General features: G+C 33.6%; 1 protein-coding gene across 5 annotated transcripts in view; it reads left to right on the forward strand.

Moving 5' to 3' along the window:
- The window catches only part of LOC110459684 (band 4.1-like protein 5), a 46,790-nt gene extending 32,349 nt beyond the window's left edge, over positions 1-14,441 (forward strand). For 3 of the 5 annotated variants that reach the window (XM_021512065.1, XM_021512056.1, XM_021512073.1), the window contains 3 exons: positions 426-507; positions 3,553-4,617; positions 13,315-14,441. In XM_021512065.1, coding sequence (XP_021367740.1) covers positions 426-507; positions 3,553-4,617; positions 13,315-13,548 — 1,381 coding nt within the window. In that variant the 3' untranslated portion in view covers positions 13,549-14,441. Of the gene's footprint in view, positions 1-425; positions 508-3,552; positions 4,618-10,234; positions 10,288-13,314 lie in introns of all 5 variants that reach the window. The other 2 variants (XM_021512081.1, XM_021512089.1) reach the window with 2 other exon arrangements.
- The last annotated feature ends 3,138 nt before the right edge of the window (positions 14,442-17,579 follow it).

The following is a 17,579-nucleotide window of genomic DNA, read 5'->3' on the forward strand; positions in this document are numbered from 1 at the left end:
AGCCTGATGGGGCCATATCCTGACATTCCCAGTCACCTAAAATTGCCTAATTTTGTACACATGTACATATTTGGGTGACAGGAGTGTTGCATACAAGGGTTTGTACCCCAGTGTGTAGAGAGTTATGGCCTTTTGCTCACCTTGGCTAATGTACACAATGATGACATTCAAGCAATTCTGACAATAAGATAATGCGAATTATTAAATTTTAAAAAGTAGGTGAGTTAAATTCATAAGAAATCACAAGTGTAATGTGTAATCATATTACCTAAATCCATTTGTAATTTGAGCTCGGTATTTACAATTTTTTCAGATGAAATCAGATTGACAGCATTTCATGAATTTATTTAAGAATTTTTGTTGTAAGATCAATATTCTTGTTTTCATGTCTTATATAATTGTAAGAAATTGTTTGTATGTTTTAGGGTCGAAGGTCAAGCCCGGTTGACCAATCTCAACAATGAGGTGTTCATCCTGACTCCGCCTCCCAGCAGTATCACTAAACAGGTACGGTTAAATGGACATCATTGAGTATAAAACGTTTCTTTTGTGATACAGAATTTGTCAAATCTTTATTTTCAACACCCTTGAACCTTGTTAACCCAGCCACCTACATTCCCTGCTAAAATTGTTAGATTAAGTGGTACACTTTTGAATAGAAAGCTTGAAAACATTTGATAGATAGCCGGCTAACAAAATTAGTGGGGGCTTGATTGATGAGATTTAACCCAATATCCTGAGTGGTCATAAAGTTTAAAAGTGCAATCTTATTGTTTAATGAAATTTATCTTTATTTCAAATACAATAAAAAATGACAAATGTTATATTAAATGTATTACTATGTAGAAAGGTTGAAGAAATTCAGTAGAAAACCATTAAAATGATATTGACATAAGAGCAGGCTAAGTGGACTATAATGGTTGCTTATTGAAGATTTAAAAAACAAATGATTTTGGTTTCAACTTATTTCAAATTATGCAATTTTCAGGATATTTGTTTTGCACATATAACAAACATTTGCGTTCTGAGCCTTCCTGAATATGACTGAAGTGAATATTTTTGTCTTGTTCAAATCACTATACTTCAATCAGATATAGCTACACAGGCAAAGTGAGCTAAAGATTAGGATTTAAGGGTGTATGTCACCTCACTTTGAAATGTGTTTCCATAACTTAAGAGCTGGACAAGAAGAAATCTGTAAAAGAATATTTCATAAATAGTAAATGAAACTTTTTTTCTCTCAAACAATTGACAAAATGATTATAAAAAACATGCACATATATTGACAATTTAAAAAAATAGATAATGCTTATAAAAAATAAATTGAAATAACTCTTAACACAATTTACAGAAATGATGCACATGGAAGCATATATCCTTAACACAAAAAATGGTGTGCCTTGTTTGAAACAGTGTTTGCATTCTTGAGTATGTAAGGTGTTAAGGTATTGCTCAAGAATTTTAATTATCGGTAATGTTTATACAACAAGGAAAAAAAGACAGAAAATTATTCACTTCATCAGTATTTTGGAGGTTCATTGTTTTGAAACAAATAATGGTACATTTGAACTTTGTTCATTCTGATACTTCTTTCGTTAAAAACAAATCCAGACTTGCACTTTTCCTGGATTGTTGAAGTGGAATTAATGTGTAAAAATCAATTTTTAAGCTTTTGTTTTTTGGAAGTTTCCCAATTAAAGTACCAGGAGTTGGATGAACAATGTTTCATTGTACATCCAGTTTGGCTTATTTGACCAACAGCGTTCTTAATTCATACTAAACCTCTGTGAAAGGTTTATAGCAAGTTCGTGTTTCAAGGCTGGAGTTGATTTATTTATACGGTCATGTATCATACAACACACATTTTTGTACTTTTAGTTATTTTGTAGTTAGCAAAAAATTATTACTTCTGTTATTATACAGATAATATTTGAACAAAAGTATTTTTCTCAAAATTTCAGATTTTCAACCTTCCGGTACCGACAGTATTTGAAAATAATTAAAATTATTTTTCATCTTTGATTCTTTTTACATTTGATTAACAAACAAATGTAATACAGATATTCTTGCACTTTTTTTTCAGTTTTGGGGAAAAGTAATATTTTATTAGTATATTTTTTTATCAGAAATTAACATGACAGTAGTAACCTGTATGTATATATCTATAACTATAAAATCACAGGTAGTTTTAATTAATCTTTTCAGGTGACAGTCACTCGTAGTGGTATATCTAGCACTTTGACCGTTGTCCAGTTTTCATGATGTCCTGTTGTGTTATGAAGTTGTGTGTCCAAGTGTTGTCCTTTCAGCCATCTTTAAACATTGTTGTCATTTTTTTCATCTTCCATTTTTCATATCGTTCATCATTTTGCACCGACATTTAAATTTACAATTTAATTATGTTCTGGCAGTTTCTTATATTATGGTTAAAAGAAATGTCCAGGTTAAATTTTGAGACAGTGATGAAAAAATCCATCGCGTACACATTTCCATTTCTGTACACTATAGTAAACTTTGAAAGATAATATGTGTACTATAATATATATCGTATAATGGCAGCCCTATGTTCCGCAGCTGTCTCTTCTTGTCTTACAAAGCTTTAATCTTCTACCTAGCCCAACTGTGAAATATTGAAACTTTAAACTGATTGAAATCAACCAATATTTATGTATTCTAATGCTTATAAAAATAACAAAATTACTTACATTTACGGCAAACCGCAAAGTCATTCAGAAAAATGAAAATGCAGAAATAAGTTTTTCACAGTTATGTAAAATGTTATATTTTTTATTTTGTTTGTTTGGTATTTTCAAAATAACAAAGGATACACAATTCTTATGGAAGTTTTAAGCTTCTATTGAACAAGGTGTTATATTTTGAATTAGGATTTTTTGCAAGCAAATTACATTATGTTTGAATAAATCTAGGTTTTTTTCCTTTACAATCTATTTTTTTTACTTGCTTTGTCTAGTGCAGCTGTTTCCCAGTTAATGTCCATAGCTTTGGTGACATGATGTTTCTGTTCTCTGTCAAGGTCGCTGTCTATAAATAGAATTTAAATTAAGACTTATCCTGTAGACGATCGCTGCTTCTATTCTTTGTGGTGGCAATGGTTGTGATGTGTGATTGGTGAATTTTACACTTTGGACAGTCAACAAAACATTTACTTAAGGGGTAAAAGGAAATGTATTCAAAATATTTGAGTTCTTTTAAGGTTTTTTTTATGGCAGTGAGTAGAAAAAGGCAAATTTCATAGGTTAGACCTTTTAGAAAAAGAAAAAAAAATCATATATTCAGAAGTCGATATGTGATAATTGAAAATTATGAATTAGTTATGAATATCATGCTTATTTGTGAAAATCAAGACAATTAAAATAAAAAGTATCACAAACAAAAAATTCGACAATTAACATATTTAAGTCTGAACGACATTCAATGAAAGAGATATAGAAACAATGATTGTAAATGTTATGTTGTCTATAAGACCAGTTTATTGGTGTTCTGTACTTTTAGCTGACTGTAGATTATTTCTTTGCTTTTTGTAACGAACAGCCGACCGTGAGCACCACAAGCACAGGCAGCACAGCAGACGGTGACACTACAGACTCCCCTCCCCCGGGGGTCCGTTTCCCCAAGGCTAGGGTAGTATCTACTGATTCTGAGTCTGAAAAACCCACCTTGAGAATGCCTTCTACATCCTCAAGCTTCAGACAGCCTCGGGTGTCGTCCACCTCCTCCTCTGGGTCTGTTTCCCCAACAAGCCCACAACCTTCAACCACTCAGTCTGCTGTGCCCCTTCGACCCCCGCCCCCAAGCCGAGGAAGCAACATCCCACGTTTGTCTAGCCCATCTGAGGTGCCATCTCATGTTAGCAATGAGGAAGGGGAGATAATTATTGATTTCCCCACCTTGGAGAAGAAAAAGGATAGCAAAATACCCAAGCCTGCCCCTAGGTCTAGTATTGCATCGCCAATTACTAACGAGTCTCCAACATCACCTGTAAGCAAAATTCCTGCTCCCTCAATGATTCCCTCGGCAAGGACTTCAACCAATCCTTTTGCAGCCCTTCCTCCTCCCGTCAAGCAGATCCCAAGATCCAGCAATCCCTTTGCAGCCCCCGCCCCTCCCAGTCAGATCCCCACGAAGCCCCGGATGATAACACCCCCAAAATCTACAAACCCATTCGCCGCACCACCCCCTCCTCTTCCTAACAAATCCAACAATCCTTTCTTGGATGATGAGGAAGAGATTGAAGATGTAGACAAGACCTCCCCAACGTCCGTTAAACCAGCCTCATCATCTTTACCTAAACCCCGTGAGTCACGTATTCCTAAACTGCCCACCAGCCCTACCACAAAAAACGACGACTTTCTTAGGAACAGTTTTAAGCAAGAAAATACTGGGTCAATTAAGAGCCCTACAACTCAAGATGTGCCACCACCCAGACCCCCAAAAGCCCCGCGAACCTCGGCCAACCTCAGCTCTATCCCTGTACCCAAGTCTGCCTCCCTGGCCTCTCCCACCGGTGGTCAAGCCTCGTCTACTTCCTCCCTCTCCACAACCACCAGCACCGTCGGGAAGAAGGAGCAGAGTGGGATTCCTGCCCCTGTGGTCATTGTAAGTTTTCTCTTAGCAGCTATTCAGGTCCCTTGTGAACAGAGATTTAGTGTTAGGTAGCTGTCTATGTCTGGTCACCTTGAAGCGAGCACTCAACTGTTTTTAAAATTCATAACCTCAATTAACAGTACTGAAAACCAAGGGCTAGAAACACATTGAGACCTCTTTTGAAAGATAAGATCTCTTCAATATGCTTCCAGCTTTATGAATACGATGTTAACTTGTTTGTAGATATCACCTGTCAGTAGAGACCACCTCTCTTGAGAGACCACATTGAGAGATGTCCTGCTTTGAAAGCATGTGGGGTTGTCTTTATCAGAGATTTCCTGTCATGAGGGGCTGTCTTTATCAGAGATTTCCTGTCATGTGGGGCTGTCTTTATCAGAGATTTCCTGTCATGAAGGGCTGTCTTTATCAGAGATTTCCTGTCATGGGGGACTGTCTTAATAAGAGATTTCCTGTTATGGGAAACCTTTTCTCTTAAGAGATTGTCTATCTTAACAGAGCAACCAATTTTCAGTGCCAGGAGGGATGGTCTCTCGTGATTGGTTTTAAGGTGAAAGAGTAATTGTAGTGGAATTATAGCAGTGGTTGAACCAGATTGGGTTTCTTTTATACTGTTTGATAATTTTTACTAGACATTTTAATAAGGTTCAATTCAAAGAGTTTGATTGCAAATTAGCAATCTTCAAATTTCCTATGGCACATGAAAATGAAAATCTGACAGAGTCAGTTGAGTGTTTTGAAAGTTGAGTGTCAAGCATTTCAAGTCAGACAGAGATGCAGTGTAGATATTTCTTTATTTTCATTTTAGTGATCTTTAATTTTTGCGTTTTGGTTGTGGTGCTTTTTTAGCTACTTTCAATGTCAAGCTTTTCCCCCTATTTCCCATTCATAGATAGAAGTAACATCCTATAGTCGGCAGTGTTTATTTCACAAGGTAGTGGGTGGACTTCCAAAAACATTGAGTCTATTTATTATCTATTCTGACAATAACATAACAGAGATTCAAAGACATTTTCATAAAAATCAGCAAATCTGACTGTATTTTGACCCTTAAAATCATGATATATTTCATATTATATACTTTTCCTGGAAATTTGTCCGCTAAAAAATCTCTGTGAAAATGACCTGCATGTAGAGTATTTTGGATTATCACGTTATCATTGGCTTACTAACCGGTCTGCTTGGTATTTAGCTACTACTTTTCACGGAGATGGTTTCATTTTGTTTTTTTTGCACACATTTCTAACATTATTTAGGGTTTTAGACCTCATCGTCTGATTTTCATCCTACCAGACCAGACTTACGGGGTTCTGCTTACACCCAATTTATTGAATTGCCCTAAAGTTTGTATGCTCCAGCATAGAATACTGTTGCCCAGGCCCATCCATTTATACATTTTTCTGCCAAGCAGTAACACCATCACTCTACAAGTGCGTTCATTTGTAGTCACAATTTCATGAAACCAAATATTGAGTCAACGTCACCATTTTCTATGAATACAAATTTTTTGTTACATTGATGTCATTTCTTTAGCACTTTCTGTTTCGTTAGATTTCTATGAAACTTCGTACAGAGGTAATGCAAATACCATGGTACCACAAATAATTTTATGTTTCAGCATTTTACATCAAAGGTTGTGATAACCTTACCTATATGTAGAAAAGTCTCTCTATTGTTCTCGCCCAATCAATGGCTGTGTCCATGAATCTTAATTGACATGGGGGTAGACATCCACCAGATGTTGGGTGGAGTTTGTATCTCGTGACTAAACATAGGCCATACATCGTAGTCCCTTTCTGATTTGGTGGAATTTTTCAATCTTTTCCAGTCAAACTGAAATACTCTCTTTCATGGGAAAACCTGTTTTCTAAATCAAATGGTTATAAAATGTCACGGCTTTAAAACTTTCCCTATTGCAAAACCTGGTTATAAATTGTCTCGGCCTTAAACTTTCCCTATTGCAAAACCTGGTTATAAATTGTCTCGGGCCTTAAACTTTCCCTATTGCAAAACCTGTTATATCAATTATACAATTTTGCTAATTTCATATATCAATGACGTTTGCTTATTATTTGGTCTTAAACAGTGACTCCAAGTTACATAATGAATCTCGGATGATATCTAACAAAGTTTTTATATACATTTGTGTATCTGGTAGAAGAGAAATTCCAACACAAGTTATTACAAATTTGAGCAATTTCCGAGGCTCTATTTAATTTGTTACCTCTGATGTTCAAATTTTTGTATCCCCTATTTTCAGTGAATCATGTTTAAAATAAACCCCGAGGGAACGTAAGGAATTAGTTTGTAATAGACATGTTGAATTACAGTCTGATGTTCGGGAAGGAATTAGTTTGTAATAGACATGATGAATTACAGTCTGATGTTCGGGAAGGAATTAGTTTGTAATAGACATGATGAATTACAATCTGATGTTCGGGAAGGAATTAGTTTGTAATAGACATGATGAATTACAGTCTGATGTTCGGGAAGGAATTAGTTTGTAATAGACATGATGAATTACAGTCTGATGTTCGGGAAGGAATTAGTTTGTAATAGACATGATGAATTACAGTCTGATGTTCGGGAAGGAATTAGTTTGTAATAGACATGATGAATTACAGTCTGATGTTCGGGAAGGAATTAGTTTGTAATAGACATGATGAATTACAGTCTGATGTTCGGGAAGGAATTAGTTTGTAATAGACATGATGAATTACAGTCTGATGTTCGGGAAGGAATTAGTTTGTAATAGACATGATGAATTACAGTCTGATGTTCGGGAAGGAATTAGTTTGTAATAGACATGATGAATTACAGTCTGATGTTCGGGAAGGAATTAGTTTGTAATAGACATGATGAATTACAGTCTGATGTTCGGGAAGGAATTAGTTTGTAATAGACATGATGAATTACAGTCTGATGTTCGGGAAGGAATTAGTTTGTAATAGACATGATGAATTACAGTCTGATGTTCGGGAAGGAATTAGTTTGTAATAGACATGATGAATTACAGTCTGATGTTCGGTAAGGAATTTGTTTGTAATAGACATGATGGATTACAGTCTGATGTTCGGGAAGGAATTAGTTTGTAATAGACATGTTGAATTACAGTCTGATGTTCGGGACAAGGTTTCTTTCTAGTAGACACATGGATTAACAAATCAGGAATCAGAAATAGGAAAATGGCATTTTGATAAAATATCAAAGGTCATTCGCATAATTATCCTGGCTTCTTGGCCTATTTTTATTGCAAAAGGACAGGTTTGAAAAAATGATATATTTTTTTTACAAAGGCTTACATAAGATTCATTATTGATTAATTTATTGGTGATGTGGGGGAATAATAAAAAAATCCAGTAATATTTATTAACCAGTAATATTAACCATTTCACTGATGACCATGAAAGAATTATTTTTCTCATTCTATTCATTATTATTAGCTCACTAGGTGGTGGGGATTCAAAATTGTACAAATGGTGGGGCTGAACCCCCAGGGGACTGAGGGCAGGCCAAAAGGGGGTAATTTGGCTATATTGCTATAAACGAATTCTTCTGTAGAACTATGCCATGGATATCAATTGCAATCATATTTGGTCGGAAGCATTCATGGGAGGCAGGGATTCAAAATTGTACAAATGGTGGGGCTGCCCCACCCTTGGAGACTTAACCCCTGGGTCATAACTTCGAAATGGTTAAGATCCCCACCCCATAACTATATATACAATTGTTGGGCATAAAGAGACGAATGAAGTCACAATATTAGAATTGACCCAGGGTCTGCCCCACCCTTGCAGACTTAACCCCTGGGTCATAACTTTGAAACAGTTGAGATCCCCACCCCAAAACTAAATATACAAATGCTGGGCAAAAAGAGACAAATGCAGTCATGAAATTAGAATTGATCCTGGGGTCTGGCCACAACTCTAGGGACCTAGATTCTGAGTCACAGCTTGGAAACAGTTGAGATCCCCACCCCATAACCATACATAAAATTGTTTGGCATGAAAAATCTAATACAGATATGCTACAAGGATTGGCCTTGGGGTCTGGCATATTCCCATGGATCTCATTTGGAGAATATTCTGCCATGATTGCTTAGATATCCAGGTGAGCGATACAGGCCCTATGGGCCTCTTGTTAACATTTTGGAAGGATTTTGATACTAAGTAAAAAAACTGGAAAGTTAGTGAAGAAATTGGGGGGAAAATATTGAAGTAAATAAATATTCCCCAGTAGTGTTATATTGGAAAGAAGTAGGCAGACTCCACTGTAGTGCCACCAATTACAAGAGTGTGGCATAGTGGCCACTGACAGAATGGTGGCATAGTGGCCACTGACAGAATGGTGGCATTAAGGCCACTGACAGAATGGTGGCATAGTGGCCACTGATGGAATGGTGACATTGTGTGGCAGCATCATACATTACTGTAAAGCTAAAATTTCATAACATTATGTTAACCAACTCAAAATCCATTTTTAGGTTGAACATTCTTAAGTACAAGTTTCACATCCAGTAATTATTTGTCAATCATCCTCATGGTGTAAGCTCAGTACCTCCAAAGCTTGACATTAGATATTTTTGAAACCAACAGAAATATGTTTTGGGACCTGAATAGGGGAAACATGAGAAAATTTGCTGATTAAGATATAAAATTATTGCATTTATTTGTATAACTATTATATACTGGTGTATGGCATTAGAAAATAGTTTCATATTATTCAGAGAAATATATATTTATATATATATATCATTACTCCATTTGCATCATCAATATTTGTGCTGCGCATATATTTATTTTTAATTCATACTGTCTTGTACTTTTTTCTAAAATATCTGTTAGCATGGATATACATAGATTGCATGGTTTTTAATAGTACAAACCCACAATTTTTTTTTTCATTATTCTCAGAAAAACTGTTCTGAAATGATTTAATTCTGTTGAATATTAATCAGTCTTGGATTATTTATTTGTGCAAGATACACATATTGTTTCGGCAGACAAAAGTTCCTTTTTATTAGAAATTTACAATACTGATAAACATTTATGATTAAGTTCAAGTTAAAAAGCTATTTCCAAATATTTTTTTTTATTTAACCTGAATGTAGCTGAGCGAAAATGCATGTTTTTCAATTCCATGTAATTTGTTTTTGCATGTACATGTATCTCTATGTAGTATTTTGATTGGTGTCCATATCTATCTGTGATTATGTTTGAAGATACTATTGTTTATGAAATTTCAATAGCATCTTTTTGTATCACAAAAAATATTTTATTTACTTGATTGCTAGGGGTTCATGTATGTTGCTTAAATAATCTAAAATAATCTTTAATTTGCATATCGGATATTGTAATATATTTTGATTGGTTCATAATTGTACACATATTTTTCTAGCAATCATATTATGTTACATAAATGCATGATAAATGCATGACTGACATGCATATTAGTGTGTTATTGGTGAATTTTATGTTATCTATCTTATTTGCATATTTGTATTATTCATATTTTAGCATTTTTGATTGGTTTAAAGCTGTTTAATTTTGACTTATTTGCATATGTGATATGGTGTTTTTTGATTGGGTGGTTTATTCTCCTCTTTCCATAGACGTCTAGACGCAGACCTTGCCCTAACATGAGCGATAATGTGTAGTGGTTACGGTAATGCATTGAACGGCCCGCCAGTGGTCGACTTTTTTGGCTGTGTGCACTTTTCTGTACCTACTGTTGCCTAGCAACAGAAGCACGCACATTTGTCTCGGATACAAGATTTACATGATAGAATTCCTAATTCACAACTTTTACAATTGAGTCAGTTACACTTCAAGTTAGCAAACATATTTGTCATTGCACTCTTCCTAAAATCGCTCATTTTGCAACATTTTTGTTTGACATCATCATATTTAATGCTATTGAGGCTGATTATAAAGCTAACATTTGCCCTAACCATTGCGGCTAATATAAATTGGCAGAAAAAATGCCTTGATTAATGTAATATTGATATTTATCAATCTGCTCATGAATGTAAATTTTACAGCTATTCAGGCTTCAGAAAACAAACGTCCTATCACTTAATAAGGTCATACAAGACCACAATGTAGAACATGAGAAATCAACGGTAAAGTGTGCAAAAAAACCACCGGAGTAAAGAAAAATGTAGAAAATTTGGTAGAAAGGTACAAGAATTATCACAATTCTTGCTGGAGACCAGAGGTGTTCTTGCTGGATCTGATAAGCCAACACAGAGAGTGTTAAAACCAAGCGCACAAATACAGTTTCAAAGAAAAAATCGAAAACTGAACGTCACAACTTAACAAAACAAAAAAAAGTTGTGAGGATGTTAATTTTGAAAGATGGAAGGTCTATATCAAACCAATGATATTGATTCTCTTTGATTGATTTAAGTTTAAATGATCCAAATATTCCCATGGACGACTGTTTTTTTAATTCAGCCACAATTGATACTCTTGGTATATTGTAATTAATTATTTGCTCTTTCTGTCACAAAGTATTGTATCTGAGACTGCTACAGGCGTTGCTTGCTTGCTATAGAGGCTTTCTTGTAGTGTTACTCTGTTTCATCAATAACTGTAGTGATGTCTAGATGCATTTTGACTTTGGTGACAGTTTGAATGAGAATAATTCACTAATTATATGTTGTAATTTCCAATTCTAGATGTAAATTTTGTACACTTTTATAATTGAAGGGATTGCTGAACTAATGTAGACCTAAGTGTGGCCTATGCACCTACTAAACTAGTCCTCCATTTTATTGGGTTAAATAGATCAGATTTGGGTAACAATGCCACCTATCATACATCTGTCTAGCATAGCACTGGCACGGTGAAATACATTTCAGCAACAATAATAGAACTCACGAGTCAAAGAAACAGTTCTCTAATTCATCATTTGCTAAGTTTGTTTAAGAATCAATATGCCAATTCATAAATCATTATGTTAAATTTATTATTAATATGCCTATTAATCTCATTGTAGAGTCATTATGTTAACTCTGTAGTCAAGTGTACATGTTAATTACATAAATATATTTGCTTATTTTTGTGGCAATAAGTTCATTCAGGAATCAACATGCTAAGTTAGGAGTTAGTATCTTCTTTTTGTGTCAATATGTTAATTCATGAGTTCATATGCAAATTCAGATATGAATAAGGTCATTTATGTGTTAATATGCTAATTCAGGGGTTCATATGCAAATTCAGGAGTAAATAAGGTGATTTATGTTCAGAAGTAAATAAGGTCATTATGTGTCAATATTCTAATTCAGGAGTTCATATGCAAATTTAATTATTCATGATTAATTATTTCAGGTATCATACTGTAAACTAATCACTGAATATTGCTAACATAGAAATCAAAATATTTATTCTGCTTATTCCGGTCAAAAGATTCAGATTTACTACTTTTGATAAACAAGCATATCTACATGTTGTGCTAGCTGAACAGACATCCATCAAAAGTATGTCAGATTAATGTTAAGTCTTTCTCTAGTTCATCAACAAAGTTTTGCTTAACAAGCTTACATTTCAAATTATGGATTTCAACATTTGAGATTATTTCACCTGTCTGTCCTCTGATAATTCTGTGTGCTAATTTTAATAGTTTTATAGGCAAAACTTTTCCCGGAATATGGACGTGACTAGCTATAGAATCTCAATAAAATAAACCTTCTGATATACCAGGCCTGTAATAGCATTTCCCAGCTTATCATAGGCTTTCCACTTGACACTTAGAACTTGACAACAAGCCCAACAGCCCCAAATTTTAAACCAACTTTTGCATTATTTCTTATATAATATATAATATACCCGTTATAATATCTACATTATTTGCTGTTAGTAATTTATATATTATCAATAAACATTATTTGTTTATTATGTATTATATATTTTAGTTTAGGTCCAGTTATATCGCGTTTATATTGTAGTTTAAATTTGCTGGACAAAAATGTGTAGCATGACGTACAACATACAACAATTATTTACCCACGTTGTAATTGACACTGATCCTACCTCGCGATGTATATATGTACACTGTATTGTCCAATGATAGGATACTATACATAATATACTGGTATATTATCTGTTTAACAACACAGTAACAGGGAGAAATTGTTATTTGTGTGGTGCTGGCTCACAGGAGGGAAGGAGGAATCATTATTTTGTTTTTGTATATATACATGTAATAATTCATTGTCACGTGGTGTTTGATTTGGAGTTGTTTTAATACACTTGAAATGCTGTGATTAAGAAAAATGATTATCTTTGATACTTAAGAGTATACTGGTATGTCTCCAGTGGTATAATTGCATGGCATGGTCTATATTTAGAAAACTCTTTTACAACTTAAATGATTTGATTTGAAGGGCTGAACGAAATTCTTAGAATTGAATTCATTTAACTCTTGCATGAACTAATACCTTAACACTGAAAAGATGATTTTCTAACTTTTCTGATCAAATCTAATATTTTTTGGCTTTTTATATGAAATAAAACAACATAAATAACATACGTTATATATATTACCATATTTGGTTTATAAAAAAATTAAAAGAACTAGTTCTGCATGAAAATAAAAATAAAATGTTAATTATTGGAAAGTTGCAAAATTTATCATTCGATATAAGAGACATTATTTCAGCATAAACATTTTTTTTAAATTATTTTTCAGGAGACATCATTTTCCGGAAACAAGATGGTGACACGTACAACATCCTCAACAAGTACAAAGAGTCTCCCAGGCGGTCAGCCCCACGTCAGTCACACAATCACAGTGTCCCGCAATAAGTCGGAATCCAGCAGCCGCAATACTGCTGTCAACGGCGAGGGGTTATCACCGTGGCATGTACAGTCCCCGGAGCAACCAGTCGTGCAGCGAAAAGTCACCCTGACAACGGAATTATGAAGATGTTCGTTATCCATCAATGTTTTGTTCATGAAGATACATTATGATTTGAATGGTCAGTTTTTTTCGCCTTTCTTATTTCATCCATAGGTACAAAATGAGCTGAAGTGTTTCTGTATTTGAGCTGTTGGAAAAATTGGTTGATGATATGAAAGAAGGAAGGAGAATTTTCAACTTTGGGAACTTAACAGATTTATAATTGAAGATCAAATAACTTGCAAATACAGATGTGTCTTTTTATTAAATCGTCAAGCTTGCGAAATATGAAACAATGATGAAGTCTTGAGCACGAGGATCTGACACAAACAAATACAATTAATCATGGATCTTTTTAAAGTGTTTCTTTGTTGGAAGAACAAGATTTTCGTCAGAATTTTAGCTGTGTTGTGGTTTAAAAGTTGTCTAGGAAAAAAACAGTTGTTGCAAATCTAACATAGATTGGACTAATTTTACAATTGTTTTGACGTCTTCCTCCAAAATCGGTGACATTGGAAGAATCTACTGTTGAAATTATTGCAATGGATATTGTGTAAAAGGGTTGCCTTTTTGTTAAACTTCTTGCGAAAACGATTTTAAACAAGGATGGCTTGAATCTTGTAATTTTGGTCTTTATTTTCATCGATGTAGGACAGGACTATGGGCTTTAATGACAAGATTGTCCTACATCAACTTCGAACGTTATGTACAAATTTTTATATCATTTATAAAGTAGATCAATCTTCTATCCTTATTTTATAAATTGATTTCTAAGATATTATTACAGCCAAGTTTTAACACATAGAGGTTGCCGATTAAGCTTGTCATTACGATTTACCTTTTTAGTAAACATTTCATTTTTTAAATAAGGTTGTCCTATGTTTAACTCATTCACCCCTGAAGACACAATTGAACTCTTCCAATTCAAAAGTTGGAATAGTTCATTATGAAATTTCAGGGGTGAATGAGTTAATTATCATATTTCTTTATAAGTTAATGGCAACAAAAAATAAACATATCAATAAATGATGTAACATTGTATAACAATTTAATACAGTGTATTTTTAGAATTTGTATACAAAATATAAAAAAATTGACTATAGATACATATCAAATTTATATTTGGCTTCGGACTGCTTCGTCTGTCTTGTTAAATGTCTTTCTGTACCCTGTCATGATTTTATCTGGTTAACTTTCATAAAGTGATTAATTTTACTGCATGAAAGATGAATTTTATATCATAATAATGAATATTGTATCTTTTGATGATATGACGAACCCCTGCTCTACATGGTACTGTTATTATACACTAGTACATTGTAGTACATTGTATATTATCAAAGCGTAAACTGTGAAAAAAGGTTATTTTCGGCCTAAGTTTCATTTTTACCAAATTGTGTTTGACTTCACATGTTGCCTGGGAGAATCAATTGAAGAAATGTCTGTGAGAGCAAATTTTCCCTAAAAGGTAGTTCTGTGAATGGTTATAAGGCTGTTCCATCATTGATTCACACATATATGTTGATCTAGTCATGACATGACTTGAAACTTTCTTGTTTTGAATATGCAGTATAATAATCAGAGAAGAAATATATTTGGTTGGAGCCGTTCAGCAGTGTCCAATGTCTAGAGCTAAACAAACAATGGGTCGAATAGATAAGCAGAATGTGGACCAGGTAATGGGTGGCTGGGAAGCTTTTATCGTTCACTGATTGGAACTCAAGATTAAATGGTCAGTTTAAATTAAAATAGTAGGAGGAATGAGAAGATTTGTGAGTTACCGGTAATAAATAATTATCATTTCATCCGAAATATTGTGTAGTTTTTACGAATCTAATAGAAATTAAATACTGTTGCCTTCTTTTATGATACTGTATGGAAATAACCTGTGTCATAAAGGAGTGGTAATACAATTGAGGCCCTTATTCATGAAACCCATCCTGTGTTCAACCTCAGATTCTGTGCTCAAGCCCAATTTCTCGTTCATTTGCGAATTCAGAAAAACTCATGTCTTGTCAATGATATTGGAACAATTTAGAAGAGGTTTGAAGCTGATTACCATTTCATTGTTTACACAAGACTTTTGACTGTATCACTTGATGTAACATAATAATAAGTCAGATGGTCGAGCACAAAATTCATACTTGTGCACGAGAAGGGTTTTATGAATGTGGAGCCTGATTTTCGATTGTAATAATAATTGATATTCCAGATGATCATTGATGCTGTAGTACCTTGTTCATGTGTCTGTGGTGTATCATAAAGTTGTTTTGTTATGTGTCTGTATATCTAGCATTCCATTATATACCTAAGGTCTGGGATCTGTTATTCTTCATTTTGAGAGTAAAGTGTGTATAACATATCAAATATTACAACATGTTCATATATAAAATATCATTATTTGCAAGAAATGTTGTAAATTGCAAATATTTGGGACCTACACAAATATATATATGTTTTGGGAAACATGGCGATTTATGCTATGTCTTTGGTAAAAGTTTAATCATTCCACAATTCTGGCTAGTTTTATCACAGAAATTCATTATTTGTCGGGTACAAATGTGTTTAGTGTTGAATAAAATTGCCAATTATCGGGTACAATGTATTTTGGATTTTTTCAAAAGTTTTTAAGCATTCCTATTAGAAGCCTGGTAATTGGTCTGTTATTAACTAAAGCAGGATTTTGCTATTAATTTTATTCCCCATTCCATTGTTTTAAGTATGATGATCACAGTCGTTATCTGGTAGGTTTGGGCATTACAGATTTTAGTCTGAATCTGTTTAAATTTACAATAGGTTGTGAAGTGTTTTCTGGTACGTAGTATGTGAATTTATTCCAATTTTAATCCGTTTTAAAGTTTTGTGTTGTGATTGTAATCAATGATAATGGGTAGGCTTTCCTGTTTACTGTTTATGCATACTAATCTCTATATTACATTATATTATAAAACTTCCAAAGTTTGACTGGGGGGATTTTTTCTAAAACTTTTTCAACTAAGTTTCTATGAAAGATCCTTCATTTCTTAAATGTAAAATAAGTTTTGTCTGCAGAGACAATATCAAGTTTTGGCCTCTGAGTGACACTTGAACTCATTCACCCCTGAAGACACATTTGAACTCTTCCAATTCAAAGGTTGAAATAGTTCATTCTGAAATTTCAGGGGTGAATGAGTTAAACAATAAAATTAATTTGTACATGTATATATCGTGGAGAGTTTCTACATCCACGTTTAGTAGCTTGAACATTATCACGCCACAGTCACTGTATCGCAGTCTAAATATTATCAATGTTGACATTTGTTTTTAGTAAAAGTTCTATTCGTGATTGTCATGTATTTGTCCAATTTAAGTCTTATGTTCATGTTTGAAATATGTTTTTGCCAATGATAGTATTTTCAATCATTTCATTTCTTGCCCTCGTTGCTTTTTTTCACGTAATTTTGTTGTTTGTGAAATTGTTGCTTGCTAAAACAGCTTGGGTGTTTAAAGTCATTTATAGACCAATTTCTGCCTGACTTGCAAATTGTTGTTTGCTCATTCAATATAAAGCTGTCCAGTTTTGTTTTCTTTTTTCGAAGATTACTTCTTTAAAGACTTTTTTTTTTAATTTTATATCGTGTAGTTTTAATATTCACTTTAAAAGTCATATTAGCAAACAACAGTGTTGTTTTACTCAATGTTTTAGTGTGAAGTAAAAAAGCAAATGTTTCAAACACAGTATGCTGTATTCCCATTTAAGATAAAATATGATGTCTATTTAACATGAAATGATATTTTAATAATTTTGATCTAATTTAACTTGTGACTCTTAAAATCAACATTTGGATCATCACCCTAATAAGTATGTTTTGGTGCTAACTTATGGGTAATATATAAAACACAGAAAAGCAAAATATACTTGCATTTCAAGTTTACTTTACGAGTGAAACAGTTGCTGTCAAAATCAGCATTAGGTAGTTTCTGGGGAAGGTCTGATCTGAGATGATTGGCAAGTCTTGAGATACATTGAGAAGTCAGAATACTATCTGAAACAAATTTAGCTACTTTAGTTCTAG

This window comes from Mizuhopecten yessoensis, unplaced genomic scaffold, assembly GCF_002113885.1.
Source record: "Mizuhopecten yessoensis strain PY_sf001 unplaced genomic scaffold, ASM211388v2 scaffold1313, whole genome shotgun sequence".
NCBI classification, from domain to species: domain Eukaryota; kingdom Metazoa; phylum Mollusca; class Bivalvia; order Pectinida; family Pectinidae; genus Mizuhopecten; species Mizuhopecten yessoensis.